We start from the raw sequence: 22,218 nt of genomic DNA, 5'->3' as shown, positions 1-22,218 counted from the left end.
TTTATAAAGTTATAAAAAAAATAAAAATTAAATTATAATTTTTTTTTTTGGATAAAATGACGCGGAGGGCCAGATTTGGCCCGCGGGCCTTGAGTTTGACACCTTGGTCATACACTAACAACAAAACATAACACGGCAGGTTGACTTCACTGCACTGAGGACCACATGATGACGTAAATGGGGGCGCGGCCCAAGCATGCTGATTGGCCCCTTTTGGTGCCTAATATGCATAGGATGGAGCCTATAAAAGAGCAGTGAAGCGGCCAGCGAGCCACAAAGCTGGTCGTCATGTCGTCGTTCAGAGCAGCAGCGCCTCATTCCTCGTACAGGAAGATGTTTGGCGGGGAGAGAGAGAGAGAGAGAGGCGCGCTCAGGAGCAGCTACTCCAGCCGCCAGTACTCCAGTCCCGTACGCACCAGCCGGGTGTCCTACGGGCTGTCGTCGGCGCCCGCCAGCACCATCTACGCGGCCAAGACGCAGCGGCTCCGGAGCAGCGCCGCCATGCCCCGGCTGGCCTCGGAGCACTTGGACTTCACGCTGTCCGACGCCATCAACAGCGAGTTCATGGCCAACCGCACCAGCGAGAAGGCGCAGATGCAGTCGCTCAACGACCGCTTCGCCAGCTACATCGAGAAGGTGCGCTTCCTGGAGCAGCAGAACAAGATCCTGCTGGCCGAGCTGGAGCAGCTCCGCGGCAAAGGCACGTCCCGAGTGGGCGACTTGTACGAGGAGGAGCTGCGGGAGCTGCGCCGCCAAGTGGACCTGCTGACCAACGACAAGGCCCGGGTGGAGGTGCACCGCGACAACCTGGCCGACGACATCGACCGACACCGGGAAAAGTAGGCGTGGACACCGCCCGTTACTCCACTAGTGCAGGCCTGGGCAATTGTTTTAAACTCGGGGGCAAAATTTAGAAAAGAAAATGTGTCCATTTTTAGGAACACTAATACAAAACCTCACAATAATGTCTGATTGAATGCTAAAAATTTAATGACAGACCAATTTAAACGGAATGCAATTTTACTTTTTTTTTTCTGAATGAGACACCCAGAATGTACATCAATATAAAGAATATTAACTATGAAGGATAAAACACTGAATATTGACAACATATGAACGTCACACCCCCTCTCCATCCACATATTTTACAATCAAGCCAAATGCAACAAAAATGCAACAAACAGCCAAATATGAACGCGAAGGGTAAAAAAAAACACATCTACAATCTGATATATGTGATATACACTGTAAAAAAATTAATTATGTAAAAAAAACGGTCATCTACGGCTGCCAAACGAAAAGCATAAAATTAAAGTAAAACATTGTAAACCAAATAAGGATCAAAAACATTATATTTACAGAAATTTACATGAAACCAATGCGGAAAAATATCGCAATTTTACAGATTTTTACTAAATTATCAAGATCAACCACCTTTAATAAAGTGACGATGCAAACAGTTCTGCAGAAAAATACCTTTATTCTACAGAGTTTTTCCAAATGATTACGATCAAACACCTTTAATGAAGTGACAATGCTGGCAGTTCCACAGAAAATTAACATTATTTTACAGATTTTTTCTGAATGAGACACCCAGAATGTACATCAATATAAAGAATATTAACTATGAAGGATAAAACACTGAATATTGACAACATATGAACGTCACACCCCCTCTCCATCCACGTATTTTACAATCAAGCCAAATGCAACAAAAATGCAACAAACAGCCAAATATGAACGCGAAGGGTAAAAAAACACATCTACAATCTGATATATGTGATATACACTGTAAAAAAATTAATTCTGTAAAAAAAACGGTCATCTACTGGCAGTTAAGGCTGCCAAACGAAAAGCATAAAATTAAAGTAAAACATTGTGAACCAAATAATGATCAAAAACATTATATTTACAGAAATTTACATGAAACATTTTGCGGGAAAAATATCGTAAATTTACAGATTTTTACTAAATTATCAAGATCAACCACCTTTAATAAAGTGACGATGCAAACAGTTCTGCAGAAAAATACCTTTTTTCTACGCTTAGATTGTTAGTATGGACATAGACTTTTATATAACAAGCTACATATTTAATGAAAGATAATTACTGTAATTTTACATGAATTTGAAAGTAATTTAAGAAAACAAAATGCTATGTATAATTAATTTGGTATTTTTCTGTAAAAAAAAAAAAGAAATATACATAGTTTGTCATTACTGGCATATTACTTCAAATAACAGGCAGATTGTTTATTTACACATAATGTCTTCAATTCTACAGTTTTATAAACTATTAAAAAAAAAAAAAAATTACAGTAGAAATTTAGAGTAAATTAACCATAAAAATAGGATTTTTATGGTTAATTTATCACTAAGCTTTAGAACTTTGTTGTAAAAATCTCCCTCTGAGTCTGTCCCTGACACCCACATTTCAGGCTCTGGAAACACTCTGTGGAAACGCTCCCCGCCCACACTGCTTGGTGCCTCATCTGAGCTGTTGTGACTGTGATTACCATAGTAATTAGATTACCATAGTAACTAGTATATGATGCAGATTCCAACCTTTGAAATACTGAGTATAGTTGAAGACTTACGGGTCATTAGAAAACATCATAATGGCAGCTACACTTTACATCTTACGGATCTAAAAAAATGATTTGGGAATGTCCGGCGGGCCACATTGAAAAGCTTAACGGGCCGCATGTGGCCCCCGGGCCTTAATATGCCCAGGTCTGCATAAGGCACACCTCCTTATTATCAGCATTGCTGTCAAACTCATTTTAGCTCAGGGGCCACATCTGCTCTTAAGTGGGCCGGACTGGTAGAATCATGGCGTGATCATTTAAAAATAAAGACAGCTTCAGGTGGTTTTCTTTGTTTAAAAATAGAGAAAAGTACACATTCTGACAATTCTCAAACATCTTTTGACAATCAATGCATGGACGTAACAATCCACATTGTGTATACCAGGGGTCCCCACACTTTTTGACTCGGGGGGGCCGCATTGCGTTAAACCAATTTAGCCGGGGGCCGGGCTGTATATGTGTGTGTGTATATATATATATATATATACTGTATTTTTCGGAGTATAAGTCGCTCCGGCCGAAAATGCATAATAAAGAAGGAAAAAAACATATATAAGTCGCACTGGAGTATAAGTCGCATTTTTGGGGGAAATGTATTTGATAAAAGCCAACAGCAAGAATAGACATTTGAAAGGCAATTTAAAATAAATCAACAGGCAGAATAAGTGTACGTTATATGAGGCATAAATAACCAACTGGTATGTTAACGTAACATATTATGGTAAGAGTCATTCAAATAACTATAACATATAGAACATGCTATATGTTTACCAAACAATCTGTCACTCCTAATCGCTAAATCCCATGAAATCTTATACGTCTAGTCCAGGGGTCGGCAACCCGCGGCTCCGGAGCCGCATGCGGCTCTTTGACCACTCTGATGCGGCTCAGCTGCATACTTAATGCAGGGGTGTAACGGTACGTGTATCTGTATTGAACCGTTTCGGTACAGGGGTTTCGGTTCGGTTCGGAGGTGTACCGAACGAGTTTCCACACGGACATATTAAGTAGCGTACCGCACGTTGTGTAAACAATGCACACCGAGGCACAACACACGGCATGCTAGCAGCGACCGGGCTAGGACAACATGTACGTTTGTAAAAGCCAGAGCTGGAAGACCCTCCTGCCTCATTAAGATCTCCCGTTTGGGAACATTTCGGCTCGCGGTGCGATACAACAATGGAGGACGGAGGTTTGCCGACATTGTTCAGCAGCTGCTTCTGACAACACGTCAAACATGCTAACCCATTTGAAGCGTCACCACCGCATTCAAGCAGCCTCTCCTCGGCGAGTCAGGCAGGGCTAAAGCAATAACAAATGTTTTTCTAGAGTCCATATTGCATTAAAAACTAGATTTTGACCCACTTCTATGGTGGAAGAACAATGAGCCTATATATCCTCTTACTGCCAAGTTAGCCAGGCTGGGGGGGAGAAAAGTTAATCTGAGGCTGGGTTGACTTGGATCTGTTTAATGTTGCACTTTTTATATGTAGAAGAAAAGTTTTGTCATTTTATTTAATCTGAACAACAACTTGAGGCAGTTTAATGTTGATTAACGTGGACCCCGACTTAAACAAGTTGAAAAACTTATTGGGGTGTTACCATTTAGTGGTCAATTATACGGAATATGTACTTTACTGTGCAATCTACTAATAAAAGTCCCAATCAATCAATCAAAAAAAGCACTTTATATGTAGTAAGGTTTTGTTAAGAAACCATTCTGAGCCTGATCTTATTTAGTTTTTATATATGTTGACCACATTACCGGTAACCCTGGCAATGGACCCTGTGTGTATATGTATGTGAAGTGTGAAGTGAAGTGAATTACATTTATATAGCGCTTTTTCTCAAGTGACTCAAAGCGCTTTACATTGTGAAACCCAATATCTAAGTTACATTCAAACCAGTGTGGGTGGCACTGGGAGCAGGTGGGTAAAGTGTCTTGCCCAAGGACACAACGGCAGTGTCTAGGATGGCGGAAGCGGGGATCGAACCTGCAACCCTCAAGTTGCTGGCACGGCCACTCTACCAACCGAGCTATACCGTCCCAATGTTATGCCATTGTTTACAAATCTGGTAAATAAATAACCAAAAAATGTATATTTTGTTGTTTTCTTACTGTACCGAAAATGAACCGAACCGTGACCTCTAAACCGAGGTACGTACCGAACCCAAATTTTTGTGTACCGTTACACCCCTAGTTTCGAGGTGTACCTAATGAAGTGTTTTAGAGATGCCCTATTACTGAATATGTACTTCCTGTCACGGCAGGTTGCAGGACGAGATATCCCTGCGGGAGGAGGCCGAGGCGAACATGCAATCCTTCCGACAGGTACACACTGCGACACGCCTCACGCAACAACACAAGGAAGCTTGAGGTCTCCGACCATTGGGAGTCGGACCTAAATGATCACCCGTGTCTCCTTGTTCATCTGTGTGACTGTCTCCCTTCCTCCATGGCTGCCCAGGAATGCACCCTGTGGTGACACGACAGCAGATTGTAGCCATGATCCAACGTAGCGAGAGTAAGAAAAGACAGGCTTGACTGCTTGTTTGATCAGGCCTGCAAAGAGAGATCTTTTTAAGTCTGACTGGTCACACTGAATGAGCTGCACCCTGGCATCCACAGTGTGGGTCCAATGGGCTTATCAGAGCGTGAGGACAATCCAGCCGGCTTGGTTCTCCCAGGGGTATTCAGTACTTGTCAGGAATTCATCTCATGCCTCATACCATAACATTAGGTACACGGAAAAATATATAATCCAGGATCCTTGCATGTTTACGTATGGATGCACATGTTCTGTAGGGGTCGGAAAGACTGTTTTGTACATGAATGGCAGGAAGAAGGTCGACGTGTCGTGCCACCGCGACAGCGGGGCAACAATGAGGCATTCCCTGCCCGCACGCTCAGTTGTCGCTCAGTCAGGCAGACGGTCACCGGTTTGGGAGAGCCCGTTGAATAGCACACTTTGTTTGCAGCATAACAGCCCACGCTAAGCTGCTTCATTCGCTGATACCTCACCGACCGGCCTGCCAACACGTGGACAAAGCACGGCAGTGTGGCGTCATCGCAAAAAAACGCAGAAAGGAACAAACAATAATTGAGAAAGGACAATGCAGTGTTTTTATGCTCAGGTGAGCCATTTAACGCTGCTAAATTCGGCCGGGTGATGGCAACACTCATGAATTCATCAGTAGGGAGGTTACATTAAAGCAGGTGGGGTGAGGTATTTATATGAAAAAGTGCCATTTGACACTTTATTGCAATTTGCCAACATTTTCTGTACATTCTCAGTGAAAATGCAAGCACTTTGGTGACTAAATTAAGCAGCACAACAATAACCCTCGTCATTGTGGTACAACTCCACTGCAACATGATTCTCACCTTTTTAGACCAGTTGATCTGCCGTTTCTTTTCTTCTCTCCTCTTCTCCCCTGTCCCTTGGGAGGGGGAGTTGCACAGGTCCGGTGGCCATGGATGAAGTGCTGTCAGTCCAGAGTCGGGACCCCGGGTGGACCACTAGCCTGTGCATTGGTTGGGGACATCTCTGCGCTGCTGACCCGTCTCCGCTCGGGACGGTTTCCTGCTGGCCCCACTATGGACTGGACTCCCGCTGATGTATTGGATCCACTGTGGACTGGACTTTCACAATATTATGTCAGACCCACTCGACATCCATTGCTTTCGGTCTCCCCTAGAGGGGGGGGTTACCCACATATGCGGTCCTCTCCAAGGTTTCTCATAGTCATTCACCGACGTCCCACTGGGGTGAGTTTTTCCTTGCCCGTATGTGTGCTCTGTACCGAGGATGTCGTTGTGGCTTGTGCAGCCCTTTGAGACACTTGTGATTTAGGGCTATATAAATAAACATTGATTGATTGATTGATTGATTGATTGACCTTTTGTTTATGTAAACATGAAACAGCTCATACGACCATAGGGCTGCAGCCATCGATTTGTTTTAGTAATCGAGTACCGATTATTTTGTTCTATCAATCTAGTAATCGGATAAAACACACTTCATAGGCTAAATATTTGAGGGAAAATAGTTGAAAGTTCAAGAGTTCAAGTACCTGGGAGTCTTGTTCACGAGTGAGGGAAGAGTGGATGGTGAGATCGACAGGCGGATCGGTGCGGCGTCTTCAGTAATGCGGACGCTGTATCGATCCGTTGTGGTGAAGAAGGAGCTGAGCCGGAAGGCAAAGCTCTCAATTTACCTGTCGATCTACGTTCCCATCCTCACCTATGGTCAAGAGCTTTGGGTTATGACCGAAAGGACAATATCACGGGTACAAGCGGGTGGCGAGTCTCTCCCTTAGAGATAGGGTGAGAAGCTCTGCCATTCGGGGGGAACTCAAAGTAAAGCCGCTGATCCTCCACATGGAGAGGAGCCAGATGAGGTGGTTCGGGCATCTGGTCAGGATGCCACCCGAACGCCTCCCTAGGGAGGTGTTTAGGGCACGTCCGACCGTTAGGAGGCCACGGGGAAGACCCAGGACACGTTGGGAAGACCATGTCTGCCGGCTGGCCTGGGAACACCTCGGGAACTTGCTTCCTGCCGAGACCTCTGGTGCTCCCACTCTTCACAGGGAGTGGATTATATAGAGGAACAGCGCACACAACACTGTGCAGCAAAGCGTGCGAAGAGGCATGCTCGCCAAGCCACCCCTGCTCCCCCCAGCACCTCTTTCACATGCCCGGTCTGTAACCGCATCTGTGGATCCAGGATCCGACTGTTCAAACATCAGCACATAGCACTTTAGCGCATAGCACTTTAGCACATAGCACTTTAGAACTAAGCACTTTAGCACACAGCACTTTATCCATGAGCTCTAGTGCAATGCACACTGGTACTTTATCTTTATCTCCATACTGTAGATTTTATGCCTACATCAAAGTGCCACCTATGTCTATCAAGCTCCATGTTCTGATGTTTAAATGTTAGTTGTCTGCTTGTGGTTGTGTCTGTGCTTGTGTTTTTGTTCTGTTGTTTTTGTGTATGCTAAGAAAGCAATGATGCACTGTGCTCAAGACAAATTTCCCCGCGGGGACAATAAAGTTGAACCTTGAACCTTGAACCTTGAACCTCACCAAGCTTAAAGGAGTGTGTGTCATGTTCCAGGATGTGGACAATGCTGCCCTGGTCAGACTGGACCTGGAGAGGAAGGTAGAGTCCCTCCAAGAGGAAATTAACTTCCTCAAGAAGCTACACGATGAGGTAAGCTGCTTCTTCTTGTGCTTGGAGCTGCTGCGGGAAATAGCGGACAAATCTTTGTTTCTGGCGACAATGCCTTTGGCAAAATGGATGCAGCAATGAAGGCGATGGGAACACATCCTTCAAGATTCCTGTTAGACCAACATAGCCTTTCTTGTGGCTGCTGTTGTAGGAGATGCTGGAACTGCAGAACCAGATCCAAATGCAGCAGCACGCACAAGTGGACATGGCTGAAGTGGCCAAGCCTGACCTGACTGCCGCTCTGAGGGACGTCCGCCTGCAGTACGAGAACCTGGCCTCCAAAAACATCCAGGAGTCTGAGGAATGGTACAAATCCAAGGTTAGGATCATCAGCTGAATTTCCCCCAGGGATCAATAAAGTACTTTCTATTCTATCATATATTACGCAGCCTGCAATTTAAAAAGCAACACAATTCTACACCCGCATTTCTGTTCATCTTATTTTTGAAACATACAATTTAAAAAAACAAAACATTCGACTTTAGGGCAGCAAAATATTGATTAGATGTTCAATTGTAATTGTAAAAATTACCAAAATATTACACAAAAATAATAAGTAATTTTAGGAGAATGTAGGCATTAGTCGGTTACCGTATTTTTCAGACTGTAAGGCGCACTTAAAATCCTTTTATTTTGTCAAAAATCGACAGTGCGCCTTATAACCCGATGCGCCTAACGCAGTGTTTTTCAACCTTTTTTGAGCCAAGGCACATTTTTTTCATTGAAAAAATGCGGATGCACACCACCAGCAGAAATCATTAAAAAATGAAACTCAGCAGCCGATATTGACAGTAAAAAGTCGTTGTCGCAATTGTTGGATATGACTTTAAAGCATAACCGAGCATGCATCACTATAGCTCTTGTCTCAAAGTAGGTGTACTGTCACCACCTGTCACATCACACCATGACTTATTTGGACTTTTTTGCTGTTTTCCTGTGTGTAGTGTTTTACTTCTTGTCTCGTGCTCCTATTTTGGTGGCTTTTTCTCTTTTTTCGGTATTTTCCTGTAGCAGTTTCATGTCTTCCTTTGAGCGATATTTCCCGCATCTACTTTGTTTTAGCAATCAAGAATATTTTAGTTGTTTTTATCCTTCTTTGTGGGGACATTGTTGATTGTCATGTCATGTTCGGATGTACTTTGTGGATGCCGTCTTTGCTCCACAGTAAGTCTTTGCTGTCGTCCAGCATTCTGTTTTTGTTTACTTTGTAGCCAGTTCAGTTTTAGTTTGGTTCTGCATAGCCTTCCCTAAGCTTCAATGCCTTTTCTTAGGGGCACTCACCTTTTGTTTATTTTTGGTTTAAGCATTAGACACCTTTTTACCTGCACCCTGCCTCCCACTGTTTCCGACATCTACAAAGCAATTAGCTACCTGCTGCCACTTACTGATAAGGAAGAGTATAACGTGGGAAGTCTGCCGATCTCCAGACAGTACACACATTCAACAACAACACATTATTTGTGGATTATAATTACTGGTTTGCAAAAAATATTTTTAACCCAAATAAGTGAAATTAGATCATCTCCCACGGCACACCAGACTGTATCTCACGGCACGGTTGAAAAACACTGGCCTAATGTACGAAATAATTCTGGTTGTGCTTACCGACCTCGAAGCAATTTTATTTGGTACATGGTGTAATGATAAGTGTGACCAGTAGATGGCAGTCACACATAAAAGATACATGTAGACTGAAATATGACGCCAGTAAACAACACCAAAACTTTAAATGTTCCATTGAAAATATAGAACATCACTACACTCGGCATACGACAAAATCTGTCAAAATGTTTTAGTAGGACTTTGAAGCCGCACCGCTTGATGGATTGTCGGCCCATTACGACTACCCTAGTCAGAGATACAAGTATTACTATGGTGTGTGTATAAGGACCGCAAAATTTCAAAAATGTGCGCACGTCCACCACTGTAGTCTGTGCCGTAGTTGATAAGGTTCTTCTTTTTCTCTATCTTCTTATGTGACATTCATCCTCCACTGTTGCCATTTCTACTATAAAGTAGTGTAAAGTTCTAACTTATATCTGTCAGTATACTCTCCTTGAAAGCACTAAAACATACCGGTGTAGTGAGTTTACATTATTCACCCAAAGAACGTTAGTTATTAGAGAGTTCCAGTTGACCGGTTTTTCACGGGACACATTTCGGGCGTTGTTGTTGCACTAGTGAGCCACGGATGAGGAGATGCTGCTCCGTTATTGATTGAAGTAAAGTCTGAATGTCATTAAAACAGTTAGCGCCATCTTTTGACACTTCTTTCACCAATAACTTCCTTCTTCTTCTCCTCAACCCCAGTTCACCCCCCCCTGCCTCCCTCATCCATTCATTTTCTAGTTTTTCACTGCCTTCTCAGTTGGACATCACTGCACTTATCCGTCGATCCAAGCCATCCACCTGTCTTTTAGATCCCCTCCCTACTGCTTTGGTGAAAGTCTGCCTCTCCTCCCTGATCCACCTCATCACCAATATCATCCATTCTTCTCTCACTACTGGAATTGTTCCCTCTGCTTTCAAAACAGCAGCTATAGCACCAATTTTGAAAAAACCAGGCTCAGATCCAAATAATTTCAATAATCTTCGTCCAATTTCAAATCTCCCATTCATCTAAAAAATCCTTGAAAAAACTGTCTCCTCCCAACTTCACTCCCACCTACAGTTAAATAACCTATATGAACAATTCCAGTCTGGTTTCCACCCCCTGCACAGAACTGAAACAGCACTAGTAAAAATCAAAAACGATCTCCTCCTGGCAGCTGATTCTGGTCTTCTCACTATCCTAATCCTCTTAGATTTTACTTTGACACCATTTCACACACTGTCCTCCTCCATAGATTGCACAGTATTGGCATCACAAGCACACCCCTTCACTGGTTTAGATCATATCTCTCCGACCGCACTCAGTTTGTTCAACTCCGTTCATTCAAATCCCCTCCGTCTCCCGTTTCCTCTGGTGTCCCCCAGGGCTCTGTCCTTGGTCCCCTGCTTTTTATCATTAAATTCTTCCCCTGGGCAATATTTTCCGTAAATTTTAAATATATTTTCACTGTTATGTGGATGACACCCAGCTCTACATCTCCACCAAACCAACTGCCTCTCTCCAGAGCCGGCCCAAGGCATAAGCGTACTAAGCGCTTGCTTAGGGCCCCGCGGCCACCAGGGGGCCCCCAAAAGCAATTAACAAAAAATTCTTATTTTTTATTTTTTGCATGTACGAGTCTGAGTCAGACTCGTACATGGCAGTGATTAGTATTAATAACAAAGTCGGCCATCAGATTTCTTACAGTGATGTCATAAATGACTTTGCCTCCAGAAAAGCCAGGAAGCACAGGTTTTAAGGAGTGGGTGGAGTGGTGTGGGTGGTGAAGAACAGAGGAACAAAACTGTGATGTGATGGTCAAATGTGTGAATTAAGGACCTTAATTTAAGGTAGTTTATTTTGATTTTTTCCCCCCAAATTTTTTGCACATCGTTATGTACATTTACATAGTTTTAATATGTAGTAACTTTATATTTGTTTATAAACCGTTATGTTACCTTGTTTCTGGTAACTCTGTTCATTAATATTATTTAAGTATTTGCTTGATATTTAATTTAATTATGTTGTTTTTTGTACAATTGAATGTGTTCCTTTTTATATATATTTAAGTGATTTTATTGTTGCACTTTATTGTTTTTCTTGCACTACGAATTATTTTTGCACATTGCTGTTTCAGGTTTTTGTTACCAAAAATAATCAAGTGAATCAGAATCAGCTTTATTGTCCAGTTATGTTTAACACACATGGAATTTTACTTCAGTAGACTGCGCTCTCTTTGTACAAAGTAAACATTAAATATGAACAATTACCTAAAAATCTAAATTAGTAATTAAAGACTATTATGTACAAGACTGATGAGACAAGATGACACTTTTACTGTAAATACAAAGCTTTATCACTTGGACTGTTCAACCCCAGGCCACTCTTGTAGCTGAATGTTTTCTACATTTTAAGATTAGGAACCATATGTGGCACTCTGGACATCATTCGTTCATTCATTGGTATTATTTATGTTCTTAACTGGGCCACCCCCATATGACATGTCATTTGTAAAGACATGCCAGGCTGACAATAGGATCATGTAAACAACACTGCCAGAGCCGCAATGAGTTTCTAGTAGGTGTGTGAATGATCAACAATCAATATTATTGGCAGAAATAGAGGGCCCCAAAATCAAATTTTGCTTAGGGCCCCATGGAGGCTTGGGCCGGCACTGCCTCTCTCCCTCCTTCCTCCCTTACAGACTGCCTCAGTGAACTCAAGTAGTGGTTCTCATCCAATTTCCTTCAACTCAATAGTAACAAAATCGAAATCTTACTTGTCGGTACAAAAACCGTTCTCGCCAAAACCAACAGCTTGTCCATTACTCTCTGCAATTCCTCTGTCTCACCCTCCTCCCAAGTCAAGAGTCTGGGTGTCATCCTCGACAGCACACTCTCCTTTCAAGCCCACATAAACAGCATTACCCGATCTGCTTACTTTCATCTTCGGAACATTAATCGTCTTCGCCCATCCCTTACCCCTCATACTTCTGCCATTCTAGTCCATAGCCTGGTCACATCTCGCCTGGACTACGGCAACTCTCTCCTGTTTGGTCTCCCCCACAAGTCACTTCACAAACTTCAGCTTCTCCAGAACTCTGCAGCCCGGATGATCACCAGAACCCCTTAAATCCAGCACATTACCTCTGTTCTGCAGCAACTCCACTGGCTACCCATCAAACATTGCATCCACTTTAAAATAATTCTCCTCACTTTCAAAGCCATCCATAACCTCTCTCCATCATATCTCTCTGACCTGATCCATGTCGCCACGCCCTCACGTTCCCTAAGATCCTCTTCATCCATCCATCTCACTGTCCCTTTATTTAAACTGTCCACCATGGGTGCCCGAGCTTTCAGCCGGTCTGCCCCACATCTTTGGAACTCTTTACCACCAGACCTTCGCAACTTAGATTCAATATCCCTCTTCAAATCAAGACTCAAAACACACCTATTCCTGACTGCCTGTGGGTGAGGGCCGACATCCGGGCAACTGAGCTACATACGTGTTGTTCGAGCCATAGCAACAAGACTGGCGTTGAAAACAAACCGTTGCCATTACTCTTTAACCTGTCGACCTACGCTGGTTAAACCCGTCATTCTGCCTCCAAAATGCCGAAAAACTGTGTAGTTTTTGGTAGTGCTAACCACAACTGGAAACAGGGAAAACAAAGGTTGTATTTTGTTCTGCCAAAGCGCGATAAAAGCCCACAGAGACGAAACAAATGGCTCGCAGCTTTACACCGGGAAAACGAGGACGGTTCTCACTGGAGTGCCCCAAAGTCCCGGGTCGTGTGTTCGGATCACTTCGTTTCTGGTAAATATAAGGAACAAAAATCCACCTTCTTAACCACAACTTGGCTATACCGTCCGTGCTAATGTTGTACTTGTTGAATTTGTACCTTATAACGTTCGACAGCTGAAGTTGTTGTTGTACAAAAATAACATGCGGTATATACTATATAGTCTATAGCCTAGCTAGCTATTTTCGAAAACCGGACAACGAGAGGATACCAAAGGCAGCGTTAAGATGGACACCACCGGGAAAACGTAAGCCAGGGCGGCCAAAGAACACCTGGCGAAGAACAGTTGTACTTAAACAATACATGTCGATATTTTATACACTAACACTTGATCTTGTTGTTGATAACTTCCGCGTCTCTTTCTTAGTAGCGCGCAGGCTAAGCTAACTAGCAAGCTAAGCTAAGCCTGAGAAGCTTTAAAGTTCACTGAGACGAGTCTGACGCAAATAATACATTTCCGTTTTTTCACACGATATGCGAATAAGTAAAAATGCGTAAATGAAGGATTTAACGCCGACTTCCAAGCCACAACGCTCGTTAAATGCTTTTTCTGTCAATGCCGTGTTCGCTGTGAGCTGGTTTGTTTTCAACGAATTCCCGATTGCTAGGGGATTGGTAGGCGGAAGTGACGTAGGTCCGCCCTCACCCATTCATTGTAATCATCTTTTCTTCTCTATCTTTGTTGTTGTTGTTGTTGTTGTTTTTTATCCAATTTGATTTTATTTTTGTGATTTTGTACGGTGTCCTTGAGTGCCCAGAAAAGCGCCTTATAAATAAAAAGTATTATTATTATCCTTCCACCCTCGTCCTTGCACGCTACACCGCTACAACAAAGATGACGGGGAGAAGACGCTGTCCAAGTGGAGGCACGTGACTGCCATCTTGTGGCCAACTTTGAAACGGAGTGGGCCATGATTGTAGCTTGTTTCTACTGCCCCCAGTGGTTACTATGTGTTATGGCAGGTTGAAATGCATCAAGTCAAAGTACCGCAATTTCCGGACTATAAGCCGCACCTGACTATAAGCCGCACCAGCTAAATTGAGGGGAAAATACAGATTGCTCCATATATAAGCCGCACCCGACTATAAGCCGCAGGGTTTTGATGTGTAATTAGCGTAGTATATAGTGTAATTAGCGTAGTATATAGTGTAATTAGCGTAGTATATAGGGGTTCCTGCTACCACGGAGGGGATTGTCGGGACAGAGATGACTGTTTGGGAACGCAAAGCGTCCCATTTATTAACAATAAATCTTTCAATCATTCAATCAAACTTTCACATCTTTGACATGGCGAACAGCATTCGTGCAGAGTACAAATAATACAACGGTGCAAAGTAATACAAAGTACTCGCCTGTACGTTATCAAAATAACCAGCCTACCGGTATATGAAAAGTCAGTCTTTAATCATTGTGTCATCGTCTTCCTCCTGCGTACTAAAACCACCGAAATCCTCTTCGTCGGTGTCGGAGAAGAACAGGCCGTAAATAAGCCGCACCCTTGTATAAGCCGCAGGGACCAGAACGAGGGGGAAAAGTAGCGGCTTATAGTCCGGAAATTACGGTACATTTCCACAGCAAGCCAATATCACATCTTTCATTATTTACATCCTTGTCCCACTCTTACTCCCCCCCAAACTAACATCATTTATTGAAGGACTCATTTCTGCAGCCTCCATCTTTCTCTCTCTGCATTGTGACGAGCAGTTTGCCGACCTCACTGAAGCGGCGGCCCGCAATAACGAGGCTTTGAGGATGGCTAAGCAGGAGGCTAACGACTACAGACGTCAGGTGCAGGCTCTCACCTGCGAGGTGGATGCCCTCAAGGGAAGCGTGAGTATACAATGTTGTCATACACGGCGCATGGAAAGGAGGGATTCCACGTCACTCGTGTGTTCTTCCCTCCCAGAATGAGTCCCTGGAGCGCCAGATGAGTGAAATGGAGGAGAACTTCTCCATGGAGACGGGAGGCTTCCAGGACACCATCGCCCGCATGGAGGACGACATTCACAACATGAAGGACGAGATGGCCCGTCACCTGCGGGAGTACCAGGACCTCCTCAATGTCAAGATGGCCCTGGACATTGAGATCGCCACCTACAGGAAGCTGCTGGAAGGAGAGGAGAGCAGGTAATCCTAACACAAAAAGTTATGACCGGATTTACGTCAAACTTCCAGGAAATGTCCCAAATGAGAGAAGGAAGTGTGGCCTTTTATTGTGGGCATGCTGTTTAATCAGCATCTTGATGTGCCACACCCGTGAGATGGAATGGATTATTTTGGCAAAGAAGAAATGCTCACTAACACAGATTTAGACAGATTTGTGAACAATGTTTGAGAGGAATAGGTCTTTTGCGTACATAGTAAAAGTTACAGATCCTTGAGTTCAACTCATGAAAAAGGGGAGCAAAAACAAAAGTGCAGCGTTTATATTTTTGTTCAGTAAATATAATAACATTCTACTTTTGTCTCTGGCGAAAGTCACAAGTATTTTTCAGACTATAAGGCGCACTTAAAAACCTTTCATTTTCTGAAAACTTGACCGTGCGCCTTATAACCCGGTGCGCCTAATGTACGGAATAGTTTTGGTTGGGCTTACCGACCTCGAAGCAATTTTATTTGTTACATGGTGTAATGATAAGTGTGACCAGTAGATGGCAGTCACACATAAGAGATACGTGTAGACTGCAATATAACTGAAGTAAACAACACCAAAATATTTCCATTGAACATATACAAACCCCCTTTCCATATGAGTTGGGAAATGGTGTTAGATGTAAATATAAACAGAATACAATGATTTGCAAATATTTTTCAAGCCATATTCAGTTGAATATGCTACAAAGACAACATATTTAAACTTTTTTTTGCAAATAATCATTAACTTTATAATTTGATGGCAGCAACACGTGACAAAGAAGTTGGGAAAGGTGGCAATAAATACTGATAAAGTTGAGGAATGCTCATCAAACACTTATTTGGAACATCCCACAGGTGTGCAGGCTAATTGGGAACAGGTGGGTGCCATGATTGGGTATAAAAACAGCTTCCCAAAAAATGCTCAGTCATTCACAAGAAAGGATGGGGCGAGGTACACCACTTTGTCCACAACTGCGTGAGCAAATAGTCAAACAGTTTAAGAACAACGTTTCTCTAAGTGCAATTGCAAGAAATTTAGGGATTTCAACATCTACGCTCCATAATATCATCAAAAGGTTCAGAGAATCTGGAGAAATCACTGCACGTTAGCGGCATGGCCGGAAACCAACATTGAATGAGCGTGACCTTCCATCCCTCAGACGGCACCGTATCAAAAACCGACATCAATCTCTAAAGGATATCACCACATGGGCTCAGGAACACTTCAGAAACCCACTGTCAGTAACTACAGTTGGTCGCTACATCTGTAAGTGCAAGTTAAAGCTCTACTATGCAAAGCGAAAGCCATTTATCAACAACACCCAGAAACGCCGTCGGCTTTGCTGGGCCCGAGATCATCCAAGATGGACTCATGCAAAGTGGAAAAGTGTTCTGTGGTCTGACGAGTCCACATTTCAAATTGTTTTTGGAAATATTCGACATCGTGTCATCCGGACCAAAGGGGAAGCGAACCATCCAGACTGTTATCCACGCAAAGTTAAAAAACCAGCATGTGTGATGGTATGGGGGTGCATTAGTGCCCAAGGCATGGGTAACTTACACATCTGTGAAGGCACCATTAATGCTGAAAGGTACATACAGCTTTTGGAACAACATATGCTGCCATCTAAGCGCCGTCTTTTTCATGGACGCCCCTGCTTATTTCAGCAAGACAATGCCAAGCCACATTCAGCACGTGTTACAACAGCGTGGCTTCGTAAAAAAAAAGAGTGCGGGTACTTTCCTGGCCCGCCTGCAGTCCAGACCTGTCTCCCATCGAAAATGTGTGGCGCATTATGAAGCCTAAAATACGACAACGGAGACCCCGGACTGTTGAACGACTGAAGCTCTACATAAAACAAGAATGGGAAAGAATTCCACTTTCAAAGCTTCAACAATTAGTTTCCTCAGTTCCCAATCTTTTATTGAGTGTTGTTAAAAGGAAAGGCCATGTAACACAGTGGTGAACATGCCCTTTCCCAACTACTTTGGCACGTGTTGCAGCCATGAAAGTCTAATTGAATTATTATTTGCAAAAAAAAAATAAAGTTTATGAGTTTGAACATCAAATATGTTGTCTTTGTAGTGCATTCAACTGAATATGGCTTGAAAATGATTTGCAAATCATTGTATTCCATTTATATTTACATCTAACACCATTTCCCAACTCATATGGAAACGGGGTTTGTAGAACATTACACACGGCGCTCAAAATTCTATCAAAATGTTTAAGTAGGACTTTGGTAAGCTATGAAACCACATCGCTTGATGGATTGTACTGTGCTTCAACATAGGAGTATTATTATGGTGTGTGTATAAGGTAAGACATTATCTGGCATTTGGTTTCACAATATTTTGCAAAAAAAAACTTGTCTTACCTTCTGGTACTTGCTGATGTTTATTTGGGATCTGCATAAGTCCTGAAAAATTGCGCGCGTCCACCTTTGTAGTCCGTGCTGACACCACAGTCGATAATCTTCTTCTTTTTCTCTATCTTCTTGTTATGTGACATTCATCCTCCACTGTTGCCATTTTTAATATAAAGTAGTGTAAACTTCTTACTTATATCTGTCAGTAAACTCGCCATGAAAGCACTAAAACATACCGGTGTAGTGACTTTACATTATCACCCAAGGAACTTTAGTTATTAGAGAGTTCCGGTCGGACGTTTTTTCACGGGACACATTTCGGGCGTTGTTGTTGTTGTTTCCGGATGAGGAGATGCTGCTCCGTTATTGATTGAAGTAAAGTGTGAATGTCATTAAAACAGTTAGCTCCATCTTTTGACACTTCTTCCACTCCCGTCCTTGCACGCTACACCGCTACGACAAAGATGACGGGGAGAAGACGCTGTCCAAGTGGAGGCATGTAGATAAGACCGCCCACAAAAGAAAGTGACTTGAAGATATGCAACATTTTCAGCAAAGAACCACCATTACATGTTATGTAGACCACAAGGAAGTCTTTTACATTTAGAAAATAATCATAATAATATGAATCCTTTAATGCACCTTATAATCCGGTACCTGACTAGAGCCGCTCATCGGCAGTGCGCCTTATAATCCGGTGCACCCTATGGTCCGGAAAATACAGTAAATGTGCTGGCAAAGTCTAATACGGGTTTTGGTTAAGTGGACGACTGCTTGTGTCAACTTGAGTCAGTGAGTCTCAGGTGTGGACATAAACAGGTTCCACTGGACCTGTAAGCCTAAGAGTATTATGTTGGGTGAACCATTGGTATTGTGCAGCCCAGCAAGTCTCCTGTGGCATATATTCTAGAAAAGGAAAGGAAACAAGGCTTGGTTTAGAACATCATGAGAGAGAATTAGTGACGTGGTGCTTTCTTTTTCTTCCAGAATCAACACCCCTCTGCCAAACTTTTCCTCTCTGAACCTGAGAGGTAGCTTTACTTGGACACATTTTGTACCACCAATGAATGGATTTTGTTGTAACACGCTGGTTGTTTTTCGCCTGTTGTAGAAACCATGCTTGATTCCAGACCTCACATTGAAACCACAACAACCAAGAAGGTTCTCATCAAGACCATCGAGACCAGAGACGGTCAGGTAAAAAGCACATAAAGTGATCGGAAAAAGCCTCTCAAATCAACTAAAATGTGTTTTCGTTTTTTGTTAAGGTGATCAACGAGTCGACCCAGAACCAGGATGACATGGAGCAAAACTACTAATGAGGCTTGGGCCAAAAGACCAACGGAAGAGCAATATTTTCATTTATATTCCACCCACAGTTACACAAAAATAGCTTCTCAAAGTGCCTTTTATATGTGATGATTGTGTAAGTAGTAGTTGGGTTTCCATCTCTTATCCACAGTATGTTGGTTTTGTTTAGACACAGTTAAGATACACAACAACACACAGTCAACCACACAAAGGTTTACAAAGGACCATTAGAGCCACTAAATATTCTATGAAGATTCTCAAGGCATTTAACCCATCGCAGCTGGACAGTTCAGTTTGCCTGAGAAGACATTTCACTTTTCTTCCGAGCTCCTTCAGACTTAAAGCTGAACTATCACTGGTCTATGACCATGAACTGATGAGGCTGCGCCAATAGAACTGAACTATCACTGGTCTATGACCATGAACTGATGAGGCTGCTCCAATAGAACTGAACTATCGCTGGTCTATGACCATGAACTGATGAGGCTGCTCCAATAGAACTGAACTATCGCTGGTCTATGACCACGAACTGATGAGGCTGCTCCAATAGAACTAAACTATCGCTGGTCTATGACCATGAACTGATGAGGCTGCTCCAATAGAACTGAACTATCGCTGGTCTATGACCATGAACTGATGAGGCTGCTCCAATAGAACTAAACTATCGCTGGTCTATGACCATGAACTGATGAGGCTGCTCCAATAGAACTAAACTATCGCTGGTCTATGACCATGAACTGATGAGGCTGCTCCAATAGAACTAAACTATCGCTGGTCTATGACCATGAACTGATGAGGCTGCTCCAATAGAACTAAACTATCGCTGGTCTATGATCATGAACTGATGAGGCTGCTCCAATGAGAGGCCTTTAAAGGTCTTCTAAGACAAACTCAACAGTCCAGTTGGGATGGAGTCACTGCCCTGAGAATACAATAACCTGATGAATGACTATATTCACAGCTATTACCTTTTAAACTTACCACAATAAAAGATGCATATTCAAGAAAAAAGAGTTGGAAATGTTGTAGTCTTACGAGATTCAAGATGTTTTTGTAGAAAACAGTATGAATGTAAGAATAAATGCTCCAAATGTCACTCATGGGAGTTAAGACAATACATCACAGGACAAAATTCATTAAAATGTGACTGCAGTGTCTTATAAAACCTTTTTTTCTCAAGATCATAATGTTGTCTGGAAAATATGACTTTTTTTCTCAAAAAAAATGAACCATGTACTTAAACTCGTTTTTTATGTTTTCAACGTGGCCTTAACACTCCTTTGTAGACGTCTACAAACATCTTCATTTGTAGTCCATTTTGGGCGCGAGCACACGAGCAGCAGCAGTCCCCAATATGAGAAATCATGTCACAATTCCCTGTAAGCAGCAATAAAGTCATACGATTGTGAAGCAGGTGTGATAGAGTTTGTGTGAAACTAATAAGAAAAGATCCACACGTGCAGTGCCATTAATGTTTAATATGGACTCAGTCAGTTCTTTTATGATGATTAACACCTATCTTCTCCCCTGCTGTGCAATGTGAAACTGTCAAATAACAGCACACCTTCATGCAATAACACAAAACGCAAAACAAGTGAAGTTGTCACATTGTGTAAATGGTAAATAAAAAGAGAATACAATGATTTGCAAATCCTTTTTAATTTATATTCATTTGAATAGACTGCAAAGACAAAACATGTAACCTTCAAACTGAGCAGCTAAATTTGATTTTGTAAATAATCATGAACTTAGAATTAAATGGCAGCAACACATTGCAAAAAAGTTGTCGCAGGGGCATTTTTACCAGTGTGTTACATGGCCTTTCCTTTTAACACTCAGTAAAGGTTTGGGAACTGAGGAGACACATTTTTGAGGTGGAATTCTTTCCCATTCTTGCTTGATGTACAGCTTAAGTTGTTCAACAGTCCGGGGGTCTCCCTTCTGCTATTGCAGGCTTCATAATGCACCACACATTTCCAATGGGAGACAGGTCTGGACTACAGGCAGGCCAGTCTAGTACCCGCACTCTTTTACTATGAAGCCACATTGATGTAACACGTGGTTTGGCACTGTCTTGCTGAAATAAGCAGGGGCGTCCATGCTAACGTTGCTTGGATGGCAACATATTTTGCTCCAAAAGCTGTATGTACCTTTCAGCATTAATGGTGCCTTCACAGATGTGTAAGTTACCCATGTCTTGGGCACTAATACACCCCCATTCATCACAGATACTGGCTGGTTCTTTTCCTCTTCGGTCCGGAGGACACGACGGCCACAGTTTCCAAAAACAATTTGAAATGTGGACTCGTCAGACCACAGAACACTTTTCCACTTTGTATCAGTCCATCTTAGATGAGCTCGGGCCCAGCGAAGCCGGCGGCGTTTCTGGGTGTTGTTGATAAATGGCTTTCGCTTTGCATAGTAGAGTATTAACTTGCACCTACAGATGTAGCGACCAACAGTGGTTTTCTGAAGTGATATCCATTACACACTGATGTCCCTTTTTGATGCAGTACCGCCTGAAGGATCGAAGGTCACGGGCATTCGATGTTGGTGTTCAGCCTTGCCGCTTACGTGCAGTGATTTCTCCAGATTCTCTGAACCTTTTGATGATATTACGGGGAAATGTTGTTTTAAAACCCCATTTGTTGACAAAGTGGTGACCCTCGCCCCGTCCTTGTTTGTGAATGACTGAGCATTTCATGGAAGCTGCTTTTATACCCAATCATGGCACCCACCTGTTCCCAATTAGCCTGTTCACCTGTGGGATGTTCCAAATAAGTCTTTGATGAGCATTCCTCAACTTTATCACCCTTTTTTGCCACTTGTGCCAGCTTTTTTGAAACATGTTGCAGGCATCAAATTCCAAATGAGCAAATATATTAAATATCTTGTCTTTGCAGTCTATTCAATTGAATGTAAGTTGAAAAGGATTTGCAAATCATTGTATTCTCTTTTTATTTACCATTTACACAACGTGACAACTTCACTGCTTTTGGGGTTTGTAGGGTTGAATGGATGCAACTCTAAAACATCTTCAACAAACAAGAGTAGTCCAGTTGCCTCCATTCAACCTTTGTGGATAGTATAAAACTCCTTTCATACAAAAAAAAAAGGCCAGAAGAAATAAATAAGGTCAACCAGCCCTGCAAGGTGTCCCTTATTTTATTTCAGGGGTTTG

General features: G+C 42.6%; 1 protein-coding gene across 1 annotated transcript; it reads left to right on the top strand.

Annotated features, from left to right (window-relative positions):
* Nucleotides 1–288: 288 nt before the first annotated feature.
* Nucleotides 289–21,957, top strand: LOC133631491 (vimentin A2-like). Its single transcript, XM_062023743.1, has 9 exons — nt 289–839; nt 4,859–4,919; nt 7,711–7,806; nt 7,976–8,143; nt 14,926–15,051; nt 15,128–15,348; nt 18,714–18,757; nt 18,838–18,923; nt 18,995–21,957. Exons 1-9 carry the CDS (start codon nt 289–291, stop codon nt 19,043–19,045), a joined length of 1,404 nt encoding a protein of 467 aa, XP_061879727.1. The 3' UTR covers nt 19,046–21,957.
* The last annotated feature ends 261 nt before the right edge of the window (nt 21,958–22,218 follow it).

Source organism: Entelurus aequoreus, linkage group LG16 (assembly GCF_033978785.1).
Source record: "Entelurus aequoreus isolate RoL-2023_Sb linkage group LG16, RoL_Eaeq_v1.1, whole genome shotgun sequence".
In the NCBI taxonomy this organism is placed as follows: Eukaryota; Metazoa; Chordata; class Actinopteri; order Syngnathiformes; family Syngnathidae; genus Entelurus; species Entelurus aequoreus.
This window is presented reverse-complemented; position numbering and strand designations above follow the sequence as displayed.

Bases quoted from the DNA above. Each gene is read 5' to 3' on its own strand.
- LOC133631491 (XM_062023743.1), top strand. From the start codon at position 289: ATGTCGTCGTTCAGAGCAGCAGCGCCTCATTCCTCGTACAGGAAGATG. The intron at 7,807-7,975 runs GTAAGCTGCTTC...CTGCTGTTGTAG, and splicing joins TCAAGAAGCTACACGATGAG to GAGATGCTGGAACTGCAGAA. The intron at 18,924-18,994 runs GTAAAAAGCACA...TTTTTTGTTAAG, and splicing joins TCGAGACCAGAGACGGTCAG to GTGATCAACGAGTCGACCCA.